The sequence below is a fragment of the Eptatretus burgeri genome, chromosome 1 (assembly GCF_056783735.1).
Source record: "Eptatretus burgeri isolate ZD-2024b chromosome 1, Ebu_testis_v1, whole genome shotgun sequence".
Taxonomy (NCBI): domain Eukaryota; kingdom Metazoa; phylum Chordata; class Myxini; order Myxiniformes; family Myxinidae; genus Eptatretus; species Eptatretus burgeri.
The window spans coordinates 27,673,067-27,697,254 of NC_140961.1; the positions used below are offsets into that span (position 1 = coordinate 27,673,067).

At 42.6% G+C, this 24,188-nt stretch overlaps 1 protein-coding gene across 3 annotated transcripts; it reads left to right on the forward strand.

Moving 5' to 3' along the window:
• Window positions 1-770: 770 nt before the first annotated feature.
• On the forward strand, window positions 771-23,216 carry DDX52 (DExD-box helicase 52). 3 transcript variants are annotated; one of them, XR_015056818.1, is made up of 16 exons: window positions 771-974; window positions 6,627-6,696; window positions 7,378-7,604; window positions 7,944-8,129; window positions 8,303-8,452; window positions 8,645-8,738; window positions 9,737-9,809; window positions 10,035-10,532; window positions 10,672-10,762; window positions 10,872-10,994; window positions 11,241-11,391; window positions 11,552-11,627; window positions 21,105-21,176; window positions 21,407-21,470; window positions 22,368-22,427; window positions 23,056-23,216. XR_015056818.1 is itself a non-coding variant. In XM_085876340.1 (16 exons), exons 1-16 carry the CDS (start codon window positions 798-800, stop codon window positions 23,129-23,131), a joined length of 2,196 nt encoding a protein of 731 aa, XP_085732466.1. In that variant the 5' UTR covers window positions 771-797; the 3' UTR covers window positions 23,132-23,216. The 3 variants fall into 3 exon arrangements, 2 of the variants coding, with proteins under 2 accessions (XP_085732466.1, XP_085732480.1); XM_085876340.1 differs by having other exon boundaries at window positions 21,407-21,478; XM_085876354.1 differs by lacking the exon at window positions 771-974 and adding an exon at window positions 1,172-1,243 and having other exon boundaries at window positions 21,407-21,478.
• Window positions 23,217-24,188: the final 972 nt, after the last annotated feature.

Consider the following 24,188-nt stretch of genomic DNA (forward strand, 5'->3'; position numbering starts at 1 on the left):
CCATTTATCCGATTAATATCAAACCTTGAAAAGGCACATACTCAGGTCCCCAGCAATTTACCTGGCAAGTTTCAATGAGATCGGACCAGTGGTTGTGGAGAAACAGCTGTCACACACACACACACACACACACACACACACACACACACACACACACACACACACACACACACACACACACACACACACACACACACACACACACACACACACACACACACACGAGATTGCTGGAATTATAGATAGATGATTTTGTTCTAAATAATTATATTCTGTCCAAACAGGATGTGGTTGCTTTTTTTGAGGGGTGAGGGGGGGGCAGGTGCTCACAGCCAAGAAAACCCATCTCTGCTTGTATTGAAAGGTTAATTATGAGTTCGTGCAGCGCCAGGTTTTTTTTATTTGATCCTGTGTTTTGAGTGAAACGTTAAAGTAAACTCTCCAGTTGTTTATTAACGTCCACTGATTTTAAAAAGTACATAAATGTGCCAGGAGAAGTACTCTTTGGTGATGTGGTTTGCCTTTTCAGCAATCCTGCAAGGGCGCGATGTATGTCTTGATGTACAGTTCCTGAAAAATAATATAAATGAAATGAAATTTCTGTTGATTATGCAAAAATATTTTGAGGTGTGTGGTCGTGGTTTTTGCTTGCTCGCCTGGTATTTTCCTTTTCTTTCTCAGTTTCCGTTTTGTTGTGGTTTAAAAAATATATTATTTTCCCTTTAGTATTATCTGTTAGATGAAGGTTTTAAAAATACAACTCGAAAGTATGTGGGGGGGGGGAAATCAAGCCACTGATGTACAGAAATCGCTGGGTTAAATCTGTCGGAAGTGGAGGTTCAGTGTTAAACCGTTCGGGTTGTGTATGTCGGCATCTCGCAGCCAGCATGGAGAGGAACGCGTTATTCAGGGCTCTTGGCCGAGGTGCTAAGTTCGATTTTCGACGCTTCGAGGAAGACGCCAGAAGGTTTAAGGTGAGATGGTAGCGCCGGAAGGTCGGCGTTGTGTGGAATGGTCGAACCCACGTGTGCCGCAGTTTTCTCTTTCGCAAATCGACGGGACCTGTAATGTGCGATCGAAAATAATCAAATATTTATTCTACTGTATATATGATTGGTTACTGTATTGTTTTGTTTTTTTTAAATGTGAAAATAATTTAACGATCTTCGCTCATACACCGCTCGCTTAATAACCTGCTGACGTCCGGGGGGGAAATCCTTTCAGGATGATTTCTGTTCATTTAGTGAGTACAAAATCAATATGGACTCTAATATTGAGAGGGAGCAAATGATTGTGTTATTTTTTATTTACACGTTTGTCGGCGACACCACACACTACTTTATATCACACGTACAGTGTTCACCGGAGGACGTGTCAGGTCTTGTACTGTCAAAAATTCTCTTCAGAGAAAATGTTACAAACCCGGATGATCATCACACGGTGTCGTTTAGTGTTTTCTCTTTTTTGTTGTTGTTTTATGACGTTTTGTGGCTATACGCACGCACGCACAGAGACACGCGCACGCACGCACGCACAGAGACGCGCGCACGCACGCACAGAGACGCGCGCACGCACGCACGCACAGAGACGCGCGCACGCACGCACAGAGACGCGCGCACGCACGCACGCACGCACAGAGACGCGCGCACGCACGCACGCACGCACAGAGACGCGCGCACGCACGCACGCACAGACACACGCGCACGCACGCACGCACAGAGACGCGCGCACGCACGCACGCACAGAGACGCGCGCACGCACGCACGCACAGAGACGCGCGCACGCACGCACGCACAGAGACACGCGCACGCACGCACAGAGACACGCGCACGCACGCACAGAGACACGCGCACGCACGCACAGAGACACGCGCACGCACGCACGCACAGAGACGCGCGCACGCACGCACGCACAGAGACGCGCGCACGCACGCACGCACAGAGACGCGCGCACGCACGCACGCACAGAGACGCGCGCACGCACGCACGCACGCACAGAGACGCGCGCACGCACGCACGCACAGACGCGCGCGCGCACGCACGCACAGAGACGCGCGCACGCACAGAGACGCGCGCACGCACAGAGACGCGCGCACGCACAGAGACGCGCGCACGCACGCACAGAGACGCGCGCACGCGCGCACGCACGCACAGAGACGCGCGCACGCACGCACGCACGCACAGAGACGCGCGCACGCACGCACGCACAGAGACGCGCGCACGCACGCACGCACAGAGACGCGCGCACGCACGCACGCACAGAGACGCGCGCACGCACGCACGCACAGAGACGCGCGCACGCACGCACGCACAGAGACGCGCGCACGCACGCACGCACAGAGACGCGCGCACGCACGCACGCACAGAGACGCGCGCACGCACGCACGCACAGAGACGCGCGCACGCACGCACGCACAGAGACGCGCGCACGCACGCACGCACAGAGACGCGCGCGCGCACGCACGCACAGAGACGCGCGCGCGCACGCACGCACAGAGACGCGCGCGCGCACGCACGCACAGAGACGCGCACGCGCACGCACGCACAGAGACGCGCGCACGCACGCACGCACGCACAGAGACGCGCGCACGCACGCACAGAGACGCGCACGCGCACGCACGCACAGAGACGCGCACGCGCACGCACGCACAGAGACGCGCACGCGCACGCACGCACAGAGACGCGCACGCGCACGCACGCACAGAGACGCGCACGCGCACGCACGCACAGAGACGCGCACACGCACGCACGCACAGAGACACACGCACGCACGCACAGAGACACACGCACGCACGCACAGAGACACACGCACGCACGCACAGAGACACGCGCACGCACGCACGCACAGAGACACGCGCACGCACGCACAGAGACACGCGCACGCACGCACAGAGACACGCGCACGCACGCACAGAGACACGCGCACGCACGCACAGAGACGCGCGCACGCACGCACGCACAGAGACGCGCGCACGCACGCACGCACGCACAGAGACACGCGCACGTACGCACGCACAGAGACGCACGCGCGCACGCACGCACGCACAGAGACGCACGCGCGCACGCACGCACGCACAGAGACGCACGCGCGCACGCACGCACGCACAGAGACGCACGCGCGCACGCACGCACGCACAGAGACGCGCGCACGCACGCACGCACAGAGACGCGCACACGCACGCACGCACAGAGACGCGCACACGCACGCACGCACAGAGACGCGCACACGCACGCACGCACAGAGACGCGCACACGCACGCACGCACAGAGACGCGCACACGCACGCACGCACAGAGACACACGCACGCACGCACAGAGACACACGCACGCACGCACAGAGACACGCGCGCACGCACAGAGACACGCACACGCACGCACAGAGACACGCGCGCGCACAGAGACACGCACACGCACGCGCGCACAGAGACACGCGCACGCACGCGCGCACAGACACGCGCACGCACGCGCGCACAGACACGCGCACGCACGCGCGCACAGAGACACGCGCACGCACGCGCGCACAGACACGCACAGAACGCGCACGCACGCGCGCACAGAGACACGCGCACGCACGCGCGCACAGAGACACGCGCACGCACGCGCGCACAGAGACACGCGCACGCACGCGCGCACAGAGACACGCACACGCACGCGCGCACAGAGACACGCGCACGCGCGCACGCACGCGCGCACAGACACGCGCATGCACGCACGCACAGACACGCACAGAACGCGCACGCACGCGCGCACAGAGACACGCGCACGCACGCACGCACAGAGACACGCGCACGCACGCGCGCACAGAGACACGCGCACGCACGCGCGCACAGAGACACGCGCACGCACGCGCGCACAGAGACACGCGCACGCACGCGCGCACAGAGACACGCGCACGCACGCGCGCACAGAGACACGCGCACGCACGCGCGCACAGAGACACGCGCACGCACGCGCGCACAGAGACGCACGCGCGCACGCACGCACGCGCGCGCACAGAGACACGCACACGCACGCGCGCACAGAGACACGCGCACGCACGCGCGCACAGACACGCGCATGCACGCACGCACAGACACGCACAGAACGCGCACGCACGCGCGCACAGAGACACGCGCACGCACGCGCGCACAGAGACACGCGCACGCACGCGCGCACAGAGACACGCGCACGCACGCGCGCACAGACAAGCGCACGCACGCGCGCACAGACACGCACAGAACGCGCACGCACGCGCGCACAGACACGCGCACGCACGCGCGCACAGAGACACGCGTACACACGCGCACACGCACGCACAGAGACGCACGCACGCACGCACAGAGACACTTAAATGACGGATTGAATGATTTTGAAGAGATGGAGCCCCGTGTGATGTTCACTTCAAACCCCTTCACGGAAGTTGATGCTCGTGACATTTCCGAATAAATTGTTGTGCTTTTTGACCTCGATTGTGTCCCTTTGGAAATGGAGATGATCAGCCTTCAGAATGACATTCAGTTGGAATTAAAGCAATCTGCCACAAATTTCTGGAGTCTCACGGACACTGAAAACTACAGTAACATCCACAAAGTGGCAATGAAAGTTGCTTGCCTATTTGGCTTGACCGATCTTTGTGAATCTGCCTTTTCTCGTATTGACTGCATCAAATCGAAATTTCAAACCCGTCTGACAGACGAGCATCTGAACGACTCCATCACAGTTGCCCTGTTGGGATAGACACCAGATTACGCGGTACTGGTGGACAGCATGCGGTGTCAGGTTTCACACTAAAGTTAAAGATAAACATCAATGTGGTTTTTTTTTTTTGCAATTGAACTGTAATAAGTGATTCCTCACCATCAGTGTGACCACTCGTCATTTTCATAAATGCCAAGATGAGCCAATGAAAAAAGCCGAGAGTTCACAAGGTTTCAGAAGCGCGATGACAATAGAAAACCAAGACGCCAAGGTGAACTACGAATAGCCAGGATCTTGTGGAAAAAAAGCCAAGGAGTGGTCACACTGGTCACCATTGAAAGACAGGGCCAAAAACGATATATAGCAGGATATCTCAAAAAATTGTGGACGGATTCAGACAAAACTTTGTGGACACATTAGGTGTGTGACGAGGAAGAATTGATTCGATTTTAGTGAACATGCAGATCCGGATCTCGAAATGAAATTTGTTTAATTTTTGTATGCTCATGGAGGATCTCTAAGTCTTACTCGCGTTGTTGTTTCTTGTGGACTTTTTTGTTTCACAGCTAACAGTTTTCATCGAAACTTCCTGAAACTTGGTGTATACATGTAAAAACACCCCGTGCAGACAGTAACCATCTCAGATTTTGAATATTCCTCCTAGAAAAAAAAGTTATGACGTCAAAATATCTCCACTAATGGAAATCGCCAAAAAATTATCTCCGAAACTAGGCAAGCTTTTTGAATTGTTTTCGTGAATCGAACGGGGCATTAGCAGAGATGAATTACCGCACATATGATACATCACTATGACGTCATATCAATTTTTATGATGTCATTCCTATTTTTTGACATTTTTTTGTTTCACAACCCAGAGTTTTCATCGGATCTTCGTGAAACTTGCCATGTATATGCAGAAAGCCCACGCTCAGGCAGGAACCATCTCCAATTTTGGAAATTCTTCCTAGAAAAAAAGTTGACGTCATAATATCGCCGCTAATGGAAATTGCCTATACCATTATCTCCGAAACTAAGCAAGCTGTTTGAATTTTGTTTGCGGGAATCAAGCCGGGCATGAGCACAGATAATTTATTGCAAACCTGATCCATCACAATGACGTCATATTCGTTTTTATGACGTCATCATTAAGAGGACGAGGATCTTGGCTCATTCGAGCTTGTTAAAGTGTTTTTTTTTTCACCATTGAGAGATTGGGCGGAGGTATGTGCTCTACCGATTGTCCTCGTTCTGAATGTAAATGCAGCACATTATGAAGATCCACGTGATGGAGATAATATTTCATTTTTCACAGCTATGGGGGAATAAATTGACAGTAAAGGAAGCACGTTGTGCGTCTGCGTTGACTACTACCACCACCAACACCGCCATGGTCACTGTGAAGTGCACGGAACAAGACGACATTGACCACAAGTACGAGTTGGCGAAGCAAATGTGCAAGTAAAATCATTGTGATTGTGAAATATTAAATGTGGATTTCAGCCTCTGTGGAAACGTGGACAATCGTACATCGATATTTTATAGGCCCACATGCTCATTTTCATGACTTAAATCACCTGATTATAAATATATCTATAAACTATTTAAATACGACAAGAGTTACAAAATAAAAAATATCTGAAGTTAACTTCCACAAACCTGCAAATACTTCCATAAACTAAACCACAATAACCCGCAACCAGAAAAATCCCCCATTTGCAGTGCTATCAAATACCCCTGACAGATTACTACATTAAGTAGACAAGAATAATGAAAACAAGAGGAATGAAACATCTTGCTGCATTCGAGACCTCTCCCTACCACTCAAAGGGTTTGTTGTCTTCCACCCTCTATCAGCGACACAATGAGTGTTGTCATTTACTGTCAGTAGTCAAATATTTTGATCTTGTGCACAGTTGCCCTCTTCCATTTTGTTCGCTTTTTCATTTTTAGGTATTCAAGTCCACGTGCAGTTTCGATCCAACGTGGAATGACCCTTGGTGGAGAGAAAATGAAGCTGCTGGTTCGTAAACTGAAACTGGTCTCTCGTCTCTCCCCCCCCCCCCCCCCGTCTATCTGGCCACTGATTGAGGTTGTAGTTTCCAGAAAGTAAGACGGTCTTGAGGCATTGCATTGCGTGATTAAACTGTTAATTGGCCACTGTTGGCTGAAAAGGTGACATCTACATGTTATGTACTTAAAAATGTTAAAACACTTCCTTGTTTCCTGTCAAGTTCCCTTCCCTTAATGAACAGCCTTTTTGGTTGCTGGTTGCATCATTGGTAAGGGGGCGTGGCTATGTCGCTGATGCAGTGCCCCTATTACCAGTACGCTGGTGCTCATTTTGCCGACCTCGGAAGGATGACAGGCTGAATCAACCCCCTGGTGTTAGTTCAGCGGTAAAAATAGAGCTCAAACTCAGGACCCGAGGATCCCAAACCACCACCCCAACCACTAAGCCAACACCAGGTTACTCCTGGCAAGTGTCAACTGCCCACTCCCACCCTCTACATTCCCTCCTCCACCTACCCTCTTATCTCATCTTCGCATTTCATTAATTTGTTTTCGCAATTCATCCTCATCCTCATCTTTTTTTATATATGGCCATTTTAATAATTATATTTGTAACATGGAATCTATTTGAAGTGACTTTTTTTTTTTTAAATCTTTACTCCTTCCCTATATTGCTTCTGTTGCCCCGAAGAAAAAGTGGCCAACAGGATTGTCGGCAAACGTGCGCTTGAAGAAAAGAGTGAAGAGCCCGTAATGGGAAGCACCGATGATGATGATGATGAAGAGGAGGAGAAAATGGGAATTGTGATGATGACAGACAAAGGATGTGGGTTCATGGAGAGGAGGTTGAAAAAGAAAAGGAAAATCTTGACTGCACAAGTTAAAGCTGCAAAAGCTGAAGCAACGAAGAAGCAGACAGTAATACTTGGTTGTGTGTGTGTGTGTGTGTGTGTGTGTGTGTGTGTGTGTGTGTGTGTGTGTGTGTGTGTGTGTGTGTGTGTGTGTGTGTGTGTGTGTGTGTGTGTGTGTGTGTGTGTGTGTGTGTGTGTGTGTGTGTGTGCGTGTGTGTGTGTGTGTGTGTGTGTGTGTGTGCGCGCGCGCATGCGTGTTGTTTGAAGCAACTAACATAGGTTTTGATATAAACATTTGTAGTTCGTTTGATGCTTTTCTTTAAAAGAAACTCAATTGTTCATGTGACTTGTAGCAGGTACTGCAGGTCCTCCTTTTTTTTGTTGTTGTTTTTTGTTTGGCCTTCAGGTTGCGATGACCCGCCGAGCCCTTCATGTCCGAGTGAAAGGTCACGATGCTCCCGACCCTGTGTTGTCATTCGAAACCCTTGGTGAGACCTTTAACCTCTCGGAGCAGTTGCTGAAAAATGTGGCTTCTCTTGGCTTCAAACGGCCCTCACCTGTGCAGGCGCAGAGCCTGCCCGCCATGCTGAAGGTGTGAATCGAGCCTCGATTGCTTTAGCGTGTATACGCTTGTATTGAAACATGAAATGGAATACGTTTTTGTTTTTCGGAAGTTGTGCTCGAGATTCGCTAAACATTTACAATCTTTTTCATCTCTTTGTATTTGCTCTCATTCTTCCTTTATTTAATTATGTTTCCTCTCAGGGTCTTGAAGTTTTGGTCGCTGCCCCAACAGGCACTGGCAAGACCTTAGCCTTTGGCTTGCCCATCGTGCACCATCTTGCCAAAGACAAGAAAAAGTACAAAAGATTGCGAGCCGTTTTGCTCGCTCCAACTCGAGAATTGGCTTCCCAAGTACGCTTTGTGATTTCTTCTCTTGTTTCACACCAATATACTGTCAAGTATTGTGGATTGCCGCTACCACCCCTCTCCCAACCCCCATATCACATCCTTTTATGATACCCATGCTCCATGCTGCCCCCTAACAGCCCCCCTCCCGCCTTTGTTCTTCATTGCTTCCATGTCATTTTATTCTTCCATTCCTAGACTCGGATCATGATCGAGAACATTGCAGAGGGATTGCGTCTCTCTATCTATCTCCTCCATTCTGCACAATGCCCTCCTCCAAAAGGACGCTGTGGTAAGTACCATTTTGTCTCACACCTCCATTACTATTAAATATTTGGCTATTTACACGATGGCCTACAAACATCACCCACTACCCACTAAAGTTCCACCAATCTCGCACATCTCTTCCTGAGACAGGCAGCCGTCTACCTTATTACCCCACGAGCGTGAAGCGAAAAGCATGGTTGAGCAATTGGTTCACTTTGTCTCTGTCTGTCTGTCTATACACGTCAGTTTCTGATCAAAGAACTACCTAATTTCAATTGAATGTTGTATTTTGAATACGAATCGGAAATTGAACCTGTCGTTGGTTCTGAATTTGGCAAATTGTACGGAACCTCGTCCCGATTGTGCATGCACACAAAAGAGTACGGTAAAAAAAATTATTTTTAAAAAAGTTTGTCTGCCTGTCTTGCAGTCAAACAAAATTGAAAATCATTCCTTTCAGAAAACTTACTGTTTTTTAAGGATGTCATAAAGGCCACAAACAACTGGCATGAAGAACCAATGTTAACGTGTTAAATAAGGTGGTCTAAAAGACGCTGCATCAACGGTGGTAAACTTCCGAAATAATTTTTTTTTCTCCAGCCTTTAAGATCTTTATTTTATTTCAATTGAATTATAACGTTGACCGCTATAGAACACAAATTGTCTTATTGGCACTTTCAGAAACGTCGTTTAGCAGTACTTGGACAAAATATTATGGAATTTTACATCATCTCGACCAATCAAATTTGCTGCTCGCTCGCTCTCTCGGACAAAATTACGGCTCGTAGGAAATATAGATTGTGCTCGGAAACGCAATAAGCAAGAATATAAAGGAGCCTTTCCATGCCTTTTTTTCTCTCTCTCCCCCTCTCTCAAAACTGCATGTGGTCAGGTGTTAAATTAATTCTCTAGTTCCCCATTTGATTTGGATGTCAATTATTGAAACGTGTTTAATTTTTGCCTCCCCCCCCCGCCCCCTAACCAAAGAACATATTGCTCTAATATTGAACATTCTTTTAACAGACATCTTGGTATCGACACCACAGCTTCTCGTTAATCTGTTGCAGAGAAAACCTCCAGCCGTCAATTTGTCCAGGTATCCGTAACATCACACCATTGATCCAACTTTTGTCTGCAAGGTCATTTTGATTGACAAAAAATGAGTGCTTGACATTGAACATATTTATCTATTTTTTCCATCTGAGAATGGAACGTTCACAGATTACACGATTTTCTTCTTTCCTCTGATTATCCTAAACGATGATTATCTTCCTCACCCCCCCCCCCCCAAACTGTCTTCAATGTTTTTCTCCTCAATCAGGGTTCAGTGGTTGATTTTGGATGAAGCTGACAAGCTGTTTGAAGGAGATGATAATGTACTTGGCAACACTGCAAAGGGGAACAATGACGAAGAAGAGTCTGGAGAACTCCGGCCAGAGGGTGAAGCGGGCCAAGTCGACACAAACACTAAGCGAGCAGGAGGAGGAAAGAAGGAAAAAGGCAGAAAAAGATTTGCTGAGAATGTGACGAACACAGTGGCAGAGAATAAAGATGAACAGAGCGGAGATGGTTTGCCGAGAGTTGAAGATGAGACGCAGAGTGTGTGGAAGAACAGAAAGCAAAACGAATGTGGGAAAGAACGACGAAATGAAAGGCAACGTGCGAGTTTTGCGGAACAGCTGAGCGTGGTCATGGCAGCTTGTACAAAAATGGGTGTACAACCTCAGAAGGCCCTGTTCAGTGCGACCTTAACTGCCAAGGTTGACAACTGGGTGAAGGAAAACCTCACCAACCCCATCCGCATCATAGTGGGGACAAAGTAATTTCCCTCCAAGCCATCACGCTCTGTCATTCCCACAAGTGCCTCTCGTCTCCTTCGTCTTGACGATAAATTCTTCCTTTCTTTCCTGCAGCTCACTTTTTAATTTGCAACTTTTCCCTCCTCTCGCTCTCCGCAGGAATACTCCTTCGCTTCGCGTTCACCAAGAACTTCTCTTCGTTGGGGGAGAGGATGGGAAGAGAGTTGCAATGCGCCAGTTACTGACGCAGGCAAGCCGCGGAGGCCCGTTGACTGATGTTTAGCACTTCTTCATTGGTGTGGATGCTCGGCGATGGTGCAGAAAGCTCTTAACCCATTGTTTTCATGTTGTTTTATCAGAATATGACTCCACCCATCTTAATTTTTGTCCAATCGGTGGAAAGAGCCAAGCAGCTAGCCCATGAACTGGAGTTTGATGGACTTCGAGTTGGACAGTTACATGGGCAACAAACGCACACCCAGGTGTTTCTTAGTGTGGTACCACGGACATTGTGTTTCACACGTCATGCAAAAGATTAATGTGGAACTTGTAGCTTGCTTGCTTATTCATTCATTCATTTCCTTCCTTCCTTCACTCACATTTCAACTTGTACTTTACATTATGGCAGGACTTCTGATTGAAATGGAGAATGTGTTTATTTGGACCTTGTTACTTTCTGCTCAACCCTCATCGTTGCCTCGGTCAGTCTAACGTTCTCTCTTCTTCAGCGACGCGATTCGCTTTTGGCTTTCCGCTCGGGAAACATCTGGCTTCTCATCTGCACGGACCTTGCCGCACGAGGTTTGGACCTCCCAGCCACCCGACTCGTCATAAATTACGATCTTCCGACGACCACTGCAGCCTATGTGCACAGAGTTGGTGCGTGGATCGCTTGCCATCGAATTATTGCATTGTTACTTTTGACATCGAACATATTTATCTATTTTGTTATGAGGTGTTTTAAATCCATACGTTATTTTCGTAATTTCCATTTCATTCCATTTGCTCGTAAATAACCTGACTTGCTTTTCATTTCCAGGCCGAACTGGAAGAGCCGGGAATTCTGGAAAAGCCGTGACCTTTTTCACAGAAGATGACCGTCCCTTGCTTCGCAGGTTATTGTTTCATTTGTACTTGTGTGCATCTGCCTGGTGTTTGCTTGCTTAAGATCTTAGGGTCTTGTGTTAAAGCCCCCTACTGTTTCCCTTAAATAACACGAGGTGGGTTCCCGTTAAATAACACGAGATGGGTTACAATTCACATTGTAAGAGTGAGTTAAATAAACTAAAATCTGGTGGTCTTGGAATATTAGAAACTAATCCAGAAGGAATGAGACAAATTATTAAACATCTGAGTGGGGTTAAGATTTTATCATTTGGTTTTGATGTTGATGAAGAAACTCACTCTTACAATGTGAATATTTTGTACCAAGAGAAACCTCCTCAAATATTTGACCTTCATTCTCAATCACATATGTTTCTCAACTGAAATATAGTGATAATCTTCACCTTTTACTTCTCCAGGTCTTATTGCTCTAGTTGTTGTTGATACAATGCGTATCACGGGGTGTTTTTTAAGTAAATTTACAATATTCTCATTTGTACTATACAAGAACCTCGATTTATGGAAGTTTTTTTTCCAGAAGCAGATTTACCCACAAGATTTATAATAATAGTTGTCATTTATATATGTAATTGTTTATAAAACAAAAAATATATCTCATCTTGTTTCACAACAATATATTTATATTTTTCAGTCGTGTGCTTCATGTAATCCCCAAATTCCTTTTTACTACATAATGTAGAACAATTATCTCTCCAAAAATTGTTTATATCTATTGAATTTAACCTGAATAAAATAAAAGTATGAGCATTGTTTCTGATGGAACGATGAAGTTGAAAGTATGATTGACTAAGAGAAATACAATTACAAGAAGAATGTCTCCCTCTTGTGTAGTTGCTGTCCATTACCGTTTGGTTTCTCTCATTAACACAATCATCAAAGATAATGAGGTTCTTTTTTGATTTATCGAAATCTTGGGGAGAAGGTATATCATCCGTATTATCACTAAGAATACAAGTTATCAGTTTTGATTTCTTTTTATATCTCTGTGTATCACAAAATAGTTGTATTATATCTTCAATGTTATAATCATTTAGATTGTTTTGAAGTTTAAATAAACTGATTATATCTTCTTTTTGAAGACCAGCATTAAAACCTTGTGAGAGTAGTTGATACTCAGGTTGAAAAATCGACTTTGTGAAAATTATTAAATTATCATAATCTAAAAAGTTGGGAGTCAGGAGCGTCTTCAAAAGTAAGCAGGTTTTTCCACATCCGCTTGAACCAACTATGAGACATCTTAATGAATTTGGAAGATTTTTATGACTTAAATTTTATATTATTTTCCCAAATGGTTAAAAAATCATTCATTTATATATTTGGAAAACAGGTTATTTAATTTATTATTGGCTTTTTTAGAAACTCTATATTTTATCCTAAGTAGCCTGGTGTTGGCGCAGTGGTTAGGGCAGCGGCTTGGGATCCAAAAGGTCCTAAGTTCAAGCCCCGTTGGGCCACTTAATTAATACACCAGGGGGTTGACTCAGCCTGTCATCCTTCCGAGGTCAGCGAAATGAGTACCAGTGTACTGGGCCGGTGTATACCCCGGTTAAAATAGGTGTACCATATCCCTGTGTTGTAAGAGGCGACCAGGGTTGCATTAGGAAGGGCATCCGGCGTAAAACATGTGCCAAATCACTATGCGGATCATACGGATGATCCGCTGTGGCGACCCCGAACGGGAGCAGCTGAAAGAAGAAGAAGAAGATATTTTATCCTAAGTTCGGGTTTAATTTCAAGATAATCCATTATTTTCTTGATACAATATCTTGTGTTGATATTTCCCTGAAAATGACAATCGTGAATAATATATAACAACAATCCTTTGAACATTTCTCGAATACGTTGTTTCTTCCCTTGCAAGGAAAGGTGTGTGATCGCCCTCATACTTTACATTCATTTCTCTAATCAATCTTGTAAAGTAATTCATTTTTGGTGTAAATCTAAAAGAATTATATTCCTTTTTATATTTTTTATTATCATTAATTAGACGATACTCACAGAATATACATTGTTTATAGGCTTTTGACTCTGTTTAATCCTCGTCTTTCACACACGGGACATTCTCAAATTTGTCATATGGAGAATCAGGGAATTCAAGAGGCTCAAAATCGAGTAAACTATTCATATTTATAAATTAAAATTCATCTTCGGTATCATCTTCGATACTTTCAGAATCATCTATAAAACTACTTTCATAACTATCGTTTGAACATAAACTCTCGGTATCATAACTATCGTTTGAATGCAAACTCTCAGTATCATAACTGTCATCACTCTCATAATCTTCAAAATCTGCAGTTGAATAATGACTCGTATTTAATGAGTAGAAAAAAACATTACCATCGATATCTATATACTTTTTTTTCATTAACAGATTCAACTACAACGTTTTTTTTTTATATTAAAGGTAATTTTAAAATGATTCTTAAATACTATTGAACGAAATGTCATTTCACCTGATATATTAACATCCTTTATTTCATCAGGATATACAAATTTCTCCTTGCATATTACAGATGGTCTTATCTTTACTTTCTAAAGCTTCATCCATAAGGTTTTTATTTTTTGATACTTTTTCTTGTTTCATTGCTTTTTCTAGTTTTGAATATATTGCCAGGAGAGGAGAAACTTTTGTTAGAGCTACTTTAATTGATGTTCTTCCAGGTATACTAAGAGCCCTTCCACTGAAGGAAATTGAAGAACTCATTATTTATCACAATTGTTTTTATCCAATAGTTATATTTATCTTTGTTCAATTTTACATCCTTGACATATTTCTCAGTATCTTTTACAAATGAAGAGATTGATTGAAACTTGTCTTTTGTGTCTTGAAACATTGTATTTATTAAGTGAAAAAAGTTGGAGAATAAAATGGTTTTCAGCACAGATTCACCTATAAATTAAACAATTTTCATCAAGAAAATTGTAGTTTAAGCAAAGTTTTATAATATAAACATGGTGAATACAACGTGCTGCGATGTTTGTAATCATGAATATAAATATTTTTTAAAAACACCTTCAAACCAACAAACACACATTCAATCTCTTCAGACAAATATCTCCACTTGACCAAGAAACAAAACATTGTGATAAATGTGATGATTATAATAAATACCTTCAATCACACAAACACAAGAACAATGAAAAAAGGGAAGCTAAATTCTCCATTGAAAACACTGATGGGGCATTTAAAAATAAGATTTTTGTTTTCAAGACCCTGGACCATCTTCAAACATGAAAGCTGTTGATATGGTTAAACAAAGTATTGAAACTATAATTAAAAACACATTAAGTGAAGTTAAAACTTTAAAGTTTTATATGGGAGTAAAATTGAATATGGTAAGAGAAGGTGATGAAACTCTTCCCTATAGGAGGACAAACCCTCACTTTATCTCATTATTTTAAGATTTTGTAAGATGTGATGTTTACGATGATCTCCAGAGACAGGAACAAGATGTTGATAACACTGTAGTAGGTAGTGGATTTACTATCACAAAAATAATCTTTTTAGAGATACACATCTTAAAATCAGATCCTCTTCAAGCTTCTTCTTATATTGATTTACCAAAAGAGATAAAACTTAAGAAAGCGGTTGTTAATATTCAAAACAAAGAGAATAAATGTTTTCTATGGTCTGTTCTTGCTCACTTACATCCTCCACAATGGAAACCTGAAAGGGTTGAACATTATAAGAAATATGAGAATACATTAAATGTTAAAGATTTAAAGTTTCCAATGTCATTGAGAGATATTCCTAAATTTGAGAAAATGAATAATCTATCTGTTAATGTATATGGATTAATGGATACAAACGAAGTTCAGATATTAAAAATTTCAAACAACTATAGAAATGATGAAACACATTGACCTTCTCCACTTTACTTCAAAGGAAAAATCACATTATACTTTCATAAAAAATTTCTCAAGATTAACCAAATCACAAATATATAAGAGAAAATGTAAAACGTATCCTTGTAAGAGATGTCTCAACTCCTTTCACACAAAAGAACGATTATATCAACATTCGAAATATTGTAGTAATCATAAATCAACCGTAATCAATTTACCAAAAGCAGGTTCAAACATATCATTCAAAGATTTTAACAAATCTATAAAACATCCATTTGTGATATATGCTGATTTTGAAAGTATCCTTGAAAAGATAGATACTGTTTCCCCAAATCCAAATAAATCATACACAAATAAATATCAAAAAAATACTCCTCATGGTTTCTGTTATTGTATCAAATCAGCTGTTGGTGATGAATACAACAAGTTAGAACTGTATAGAGGAGAAGATGCCTCAGAGGAGTTTGGAAGATGATTGGAAAAAGATTGTATAAGACTAAGAGAAATAATGGTGAAAACCTATAAACCAATGTCATTAACAAAGGAAGAGAAAAAGGAATTTAGAATGAACAATACCTGTCATATTTATGGGGAGGAAATTGAGGAGTTTAAAGTTAGAGATCATTGTCATCTTACTGGTAAATATAGAGGTCCCGCTCATTCTTGTAATATTAATTACAAACCTCCAAACTTTATTCCCGTCTTTCTTCACAACAACGCTCACTATGACACACATCTATTTAAAAATGAACTTTCAAAGACATTCGGAAATATTTTCGCCATTCCAAGAACAGATCAAAAATGCATCTCATTCACAAAAACTCTTTATGCATCCCCCAAAACCCATATCAGATTTCTTGACACATACAAGTTTATGGGAGATTTATTATCTGAGTTAGCATCAAATGTTAAAAACTTCCTGAGTCTTAAATCATATTTCTCAAATCAAGAAGAGATTGATCTCCTATCACAAAAGGGAATATATCCATATGACGATATGGATTCATTTGAAAGGTTTAAAGAAACACAACTTCCTTAAAGGGAAAGTTTCTATGGTAAGTTGAATCACTCATATTTCTGATGAAGATTATACACAAGCTAAAAAGGTTTGGGAGAAGTTTAATATAAAGAATCTTGGGGAATATCATGATTTATATCTTAAAACTGATGTACTGTTATTAAGTGATGCGTTTGAAACTTTTAGAACAGTCTGTCATAATAAAAATTCTTATGGATTAGACCCCGCTCACTATTACAGAGCCCCGGGTTTGGCTTGGAGTGCTCTGTTAAAAATGACAAAACAAAATTTGGAATTAATCAGTGATATAGATATGCTTTTAATGACAGAGAAAGCTAAAAGAGGAGGAATATCTCAAGTATGTTCCAAGAGATATGCAAAAGCAAATAACAAATATCTTCCTGATGAAAATAAGAATGAGGAGAACTCTTACCTGATGTATTATGATGCTAACAATTTGTATGGGTGGGCCATGTCTCAATCTTTACCTTATGGGAAACTTAAATGGGTTAAAGAAAAACATTATGAAAAAGTTTTGCTTGATATTGTTATCTCCTCTCAAAAAGAATTGGATGAGGCTGAAGTAGGATATTATTTTGAGGTTGATTTAAAATACCCTGAAGAACTTCATAATAAATATAAAGACCTACCCTATGCCTCCAAGAAAAGAATGGTTAAGTGATTACCAACAGTCATTTAATATAAAGGGTAAATCTTTAGAAAAACTACTTACTCCATTAAATGATAAAGAAAGTTATGTTTTACATCAAAGGAACTTGAGACAATATTTATCTGCTGGGTTGACAGTGAGGAAAATTCATAGGATTTTGAAATTTAAACAAAGTCCATGGTTAAAGGACTATATTGATTTTAATACAAAAAGTATAAAAAACGCAGAAACAGATTTTGAGGACTTTTATAAATTAATCAATAATGCTGTATTTGGAAAGACTATGGAAAATCTTAGGAATCGAGAAAACATAAGACTTGCTACATCTTGGAAACAAGCTTCAAAGTTAATTAATAGACCAAGTTTTGAACGAGCGGAGGTGTTTTCAGAGAACTTTTGTGCTATTCATTTGAAAAAAAGAGCGTATTGAAATGGATAAATAGGAACATCAATTTATATCGTATTTATATAGCAACATCGTATTTATATAGGAACATCAATTCTTGATTTGTCAAAGTTGTTTATGTATGACTATTACTATAATAATTTAAAATTAAGGTATAAGGATAATGTGTCATTGTTATATATGGATACAGATAGTTTTATATTAGAAATAAAGACTGGAGATGTGTATATATATATGTGTATATATATATATATATATATATATATATATATATATATATATATATATATATATATATATATATATATATATATATATATATATATATATATATATATATATATATATATATATATATATATATATATATACACATATACACATACACACATGTAATTATAAACCTGGTGACGTGTTGTTTTCATCAAATAACGAAAAGGTTATTGGTAAGTTTAAAGATGAATTGGGTGGAAGGTTATGAGTGAATTTATAGGATTGAGATCAAAGGCTTATGCTTTTACACATATTGACAATAATATTGAAAGGTGTAAAAAGAAGTTAAAGGGAAGAAACAAAAAAAAATAAGAAATGAAACAATAAACTTTAAACATTATTACAACTGTTTAATCTTAAAGAAGGAAGAGTATAGAAAAATGAATAAAATAAGTTATAAACATCAATTATATACAGAAGAAATAAATAAGAAAGCATTAGGAGCTTTTGATGATAAAAGATATATTTTAAAGAATGGAATTAATAGTCTCCCTTGTGGTTATAAGTATAAGTGCTGAGGGTCTACTACCATCTTTTACTAATTTATAAATGATAGAACCAAGCTATAACCAAACTAAAGAGTGGATATGTAATCAACCTTGGTACTTAAATGGGAAACATAAAGAATGTGAGACATATCAAATAAGTCTTATTGAAGAAATAACCGGGGTAAAAGTAGATAAAACAAATAAGCGGATAAATTTAATTACAAATAAGTTAGATGATGTAAAGAAAAAAAATTAATATCCTTGAATGGACTGAAAACTTTGATGGTTATCAATTAAACAATGGAAAAACAATTTACTATAATCTCAAAATGATGTGGCTCAGGAGGTGGTCAAACAAGAGCATTAAGAGAAGTTTATCATTTTATCTCTGCTCAAAAAAGATATTTAGACCAACAACTAAGTTCCAAAATAATATTTGTGAATATACTTGATGGTGATGAATGTAATAGGAAAATTAATTTATTACCTGAAGTAGAACATGGACAAATATTCATTGGCTCACTCTTTGAATGGAATGATAATATAAAAGTAAATCAGTATGTAATGGGGCAGAGATCGATCTCTTCTTTTGATCCCCTGGACCGAGAGTCAGAGGGGGGAGAGAAAATCATTCTTCTCTTTTGACCTGATGGGCCTCGAGTCAGGAAGCTTCCCCTATTAATTTGTATGAGGCTTTTTGGGCCCTGAGACGGTCTCAATTTAACATGAGCTTGCATGGCAGAAAATCATTCTCCCCTTTTTCTCCTGATGGGTCTTGAGTCAGAGAGTTCTCCCTACACATTTGTATGGGGGGTGGGGGGGGGGGAGGAGGAGGAATCAGCCTCCTGTTTAAGGGTTTTCGGGGTTCAATTCATAGTTTTCCCCATTCATTTGCATGGATGTTTCAGAAACCCCATTGATCTACTACTCGTGCATGAAGCAAAAACATAACTACTGCTTATAATGCAAAGCACCTCATGACACTAGAAAACGTAGGGACAGGAATACTGCATTGTAAATGGTGGAGACTTGTAATACCCTCACCCACCGGGAGGCAGTGCCACACAATATACATTTACATATAGAATTTGTGTTGTTCCCCCCAATCCCCTCAAGACCACCGGCAAAGATAAGAACACCCCTATACATTAATTGGGGTCATGTTGATCCTTTGCAGCAAGTCTGGATGTAATCATGTCAGAACTGTCGGAGGAGTAGCGCGACACAAACACCGGTCCATGAATTATCGTAAGGACAATGGCTCTTTAAATCTGTAAAACTCAATTATCAGGAAATATGATTTAACCAACCCATTTCAGGATGAAAGGCTCTGGACTTGTCTTGGTTACTGTGTTTTGTGTACTTGCCAAGGGCTGGTTGGTGAGTGAGCAGGCCAAGATATCAAACCCACACCAACCAGTAAAGAAAGAAACAAGTCTTTAATTACTCGACTGAATAGCCAGCTCTTGGTTAAAAATTACCCCCGGTTGGGGGTGACGGTCATCTCTGAAACTCTGTAGATGTGGATCTCTGATCGGCTGAGAATGGCTTCGATGTCGTCTTCTTTAATTTTTATATTGATAAGAGATAATGTTGGCGGAGATAATGTTGAACTTAGCTGATTTTTCAACTTTGGAGTGACCTTGACATTGACCTTCAATCGTGTCTAAAGTCATACCGTCGTGCATCACTCATCGACCCCTACCTCCATACCAAGTTTCATCAAGATCGGGCGAATTTTTTTTGACTGTATCACATCGATGATTTTTCCAACTTTGAAGACACGTGGCTCAATAACCAGGATGTATTTCAAAAAACCGGCCCGACCAAATTTAGACATTGTTCCATATTATCAGATTCCCAAGGAATTTCGAAGATCTGATCATAAACGGCGGAGGAGATGGATTTTGAAAATGGACCATTTCGCAACTTTGGAGTGACCTTGACCTTGACCTTCAATCGGGTCAAAGGTCATACCATCGTGCATCCTTCAGACATCTACCCACATACCAAATATCAAGAAAATTGGTAGAAAAAATGGGGACGTACGTACGGACATCGAGACTGGTTTTATTAGGTCATCTCTCACGAGATGACCTAAAAATGGCTTTTGGTAAAATGGGGGAAAGTGGCTGGCAGGACGGCCTTGAGGTTTGCACACTTAGGCCCCTGAGCTGTCTATCCTGGGTTTGAATCATGCCCCAGCTATAACCTGTCATACCGGTGTTGGATGGACGTTAAGCAGTTAGGACCCGTTTGCTGGCATTAGTTGGGCGTTAAAGATCCCACGACATTCTTCCCAAAGAGTAAGAAACCAATCGCCAGCACCCAAAACAAATTCCTCCTCCAGCATATGGTGCTGGGGGGGGGGGGCACTGCATCAATCGTATTTTTCCCAGAGGGGGAAACTTTTTTTTGTTTTTCGTTTTCGTACAATTGACAAATGAATGGACTTTTGCAGGAAAGTGCAGCTTGTCGGGAGGTTGTTGTGTTGTGGTTTTTTTTCTTCTTGTGAATGAATTTTAACTTTTCTGTTGGTTGTTTTCGTTGGGAATAAAACAACAGAATACCATGGGCTCACTCTCACCCTGGTGTGTACCTATTTGTGACTGGGTATATGAGTGATGGCTGATGGGATAGTGCGGGTTAGTTATTGGCCAAATGGAGAAATCAACATTACATCCCGATTGTTGGCAAAATTCCATTTTCCATTCACTTACCGTGAGGTTTACGGTCTGTGCGTGTGTTTACTCTTCCGCACAGTCTGGCAGAAACCATGCACAGAGCCGGAGCACCTGTCCCCGACTACCTGCTGGGTCTTGAAAAATTGTCCAGGTAAGTAACAGAATTTCAAAGTGGAGGATGGGAAGAGGTCAGTTTTGGATGGTGGAATGAGAGAGCCGCATCAGACGTGACCAGACAATTGAGAATGTGTCATAGTGAAGTGTGGGTTGCGAAGCAAATGTTCTGAAAGCAGGAAGTGTGGTGCATAATGGAGTACTTGATACTTTTATGCACAAGTTGGTAAACTGTGGGGGAGGAAAAAAAAAGTGTTTTTCTTGCAGGCGAGAAAAGAAAAATGTCATCAAACGACCGCCACGCCGGGAGCCGATTAGCGTTCATTTTGAGGTACACAGGTAACTACACCGTATTGACCGTCTTGTTGTGAGAGCATAAATGTGTTCGTGTCTTTAGTTTGATCGGGTGAGAGGGTAGACTTGACACTATTTTGAGGAATACTTTAGGACAAGGCCTTGAGGAGGTGTTAACGAATACCTGACATGACTCGTTGATTTATGAATGAAGAACGCAAAAGGAATATAAATAAATAACTGCGGTATAAACTGCCCTTGCAGACAATATCGAGCAACTTGATACTTCGCTATCGAGTCGTAGTACTTTGTTAGAGTGGTTTTCAGTAACTTGGTCTTTCCAAACAGTCGGTTGTTTTGCTTCTTCGTATGAATGGTCAATAGAAGGATTGTTTTGAACTATTTTGCATGAATTTGGAGTATTATTATTTATTTATTATACTCCTTTTTAAAACTTTAAAATATATATAACTCCTAGTTGGGAGTCTGAGTTTTCTAATGTCGTAAAGCAACCTTGACTTCCAGCATCATCGATTGTCCGCTCAATCTGGGTTCACACAGATAAAGTTGATGTGCACACCAAAAGTGCTGGGACACGGTATTATGTACACGAGCGGTAGTGCAAACGCCTTCCCCTCACTTCCTGGTCACTGTCCCTATTGTTGACAAACAATGCTATGCTTTCCCCACTTGCAACTTCTACCTGCGAGCTCACACAAGTTGTCCAATCAGCATGCCAGCCAGGAATGGTGTCGTGAAGCGCAAGAGGGTGACAAAGGGGCACTGGCTGCCACACAACGCCTACAAAAGCCATTGAACAATATAATTCCTCTTTAATCCATGTTTTCAACAATGTTAACAATCTAAAAATATATTGGCTACCTGTTGGTAGGTGGTGGATCTAAATAGTAAGCAACTTTTTTTTTTTTTTCAGCCGTGAAATGCAGAAAGCAGACAAACCACTACCAGTCAGCACAGAACATGTGGAGCAGAGGTAACGACGCTGAAACATTACTTGTGCAACCTATTTAACCTTTAAGTTAGACGCTTGCACTTCTTAAAAGAGGCTGTTTCCATGTACCAGTCAAAAGGCTTAATGCTTTATATACCATGGTAACTTTTATCCCCAAGCCATTGCATGCAGGGAGGCCAAGCAGCTTCGCATCCCACAATGGAATGCTAAGCAGTTTAGCATTCTATTGTCAGGAATCCAACGAAGATTCATCATCATCATGTACCATGGCCTATGCCGAGCGCTGATGCTGCCGAAGAAGTGATTGGACTATTGTGGTCGGGTCGCCACCAGCTCAGGAAGTCAGGGTAGGAATTTGGAATCTGTTCAGGGTGCCGGCAATAGCTCACCTACTCTTCGACTAATGCCGGCAGACAGGATTCCCAATTTAACGTCCATCCGAGGGACGGCACGTACATTGATGAATCATTGTGACTGTGAAACACCTGGATGACAGTTTATATTGGGGTAGGGATACGAATCCAGGCGAGACAGCTGAGACCATCCTGCCAGCCCTCAACCCAGATTGGATTAGATGAATTGAAAGCATGCAGAGTCGCTGAGCTATCAGCCAATGCTTGTACATTTATTGTGATGTTTGTACTTCCAGGAAATCATTGAAAACCCTGAAGAAAAGAAAGCGAATCAAACTACAAAAACCTGCAGAAAATGAAAATGCAGACTAAGAAATCTGTCCTGAAATTTTGTTACTTTGTCTCTGTGCATTTCCAAAAGTTTATCATCAAATCTAAATAAATGTTTACAACTTTTTGTTGGTGAGTTTTGCTGAATTTTTTTTTTAAGCTTTCACGAGCCTTGTCCATTCCCGAAGCAATTTGTGGAGGAGGAGGTGGGGGGGGCATATTTTCCAGTTAGTCCGCCCATAGACAAACTCTAATACTTAAAAAAATATGTTGTATACACTGTCGAGGCTCGAATGAGAGCTAATGCACAGAACGTACGACGAGAGGGAAGGAAAAAAGTGGGGAACAGAGACAGGACATCTGTGGAAGGGAGAGGGGTGGGGCCGGGTACACAGGGAAAACAAGATGGACATGGCAGGGACTTTCAGGAAAGAAAGTATGGAATTTGAAGGAGGTGGGTTTGGTGTGGATTAATGGGGGTAGAAAAGATCGTGGTTTTGGATGGGGAAAAGATAAGAGATGGTGGTGAACGGCTGTTTTGAAAACCTGGAAGGAAGAGTGGGAGTGTGGGAGTTTGTTCCAAAAGTGAGGAAAAGAGGAATGAAAGAGTGAAGGTGGGCAGCGATTCTTGATTTTGGTAGTTTTACAAGAATTGGGTTGCTGGTAGATCTTGAGCGGAGGAGAGGGGGACATATCTCAGACAGAGCCGGGGGGAGGGGGTGAGGCCCAAGAGGAGACGGAAAGACCACCAACCTCCTGCAGTGAGAGAGTGAGACCCAAAGACAGCCTCGTTGTGGGAGATATCAATTACCCTAAATGCCTTGGTTTCCACAGCGTCAAGCCGAGGAAGGTGAGAGGCAGCAGCAGCCCAGAGGGGAGAGCAGTACTCAATCAGGCTGTGGACAAAAGTTTTATTTGTGGTTATATATTGCATTTCCACAGTACAAATCTGTTGGGGAGGAGGCTTCCCCCTTCAGGGGCAGGAGGAAAAATGCCAGATCACCTTCTCACAGAGGTGAGGAGTCCAAAGTGAAGGGCTGGTTACTTTGAGCTGTTGTACCAGGCTGATCCACCAGCTGTCGAGTTGGACGTCAAGGGT

Excerpts from the sequence above, each read along its gene's own strand:
- DDX52 (XM_085876340.1), top strand. The coding sequence starts at position 798 with ATGTACAGAAATCGCTGGGTTAAATCTGTCGGAAGTGGAGGTTCAGTG. Across the intron at positions 975-6,626 it reads AAGACGCCAGAAGGTTTAAG|GTATTCAAGTCCACGTGCAG; the intron begins GTGAGATGGTAG and ends TTTCATTTTTAG. Across the intron at positions 22,428-23,055 it reads ACAGAACATGTGGAGCAGAG|GAAATCATTGAAAACCCTGA; the intron begins GTAACGACGCTG and ends TTGTACTTCCAG.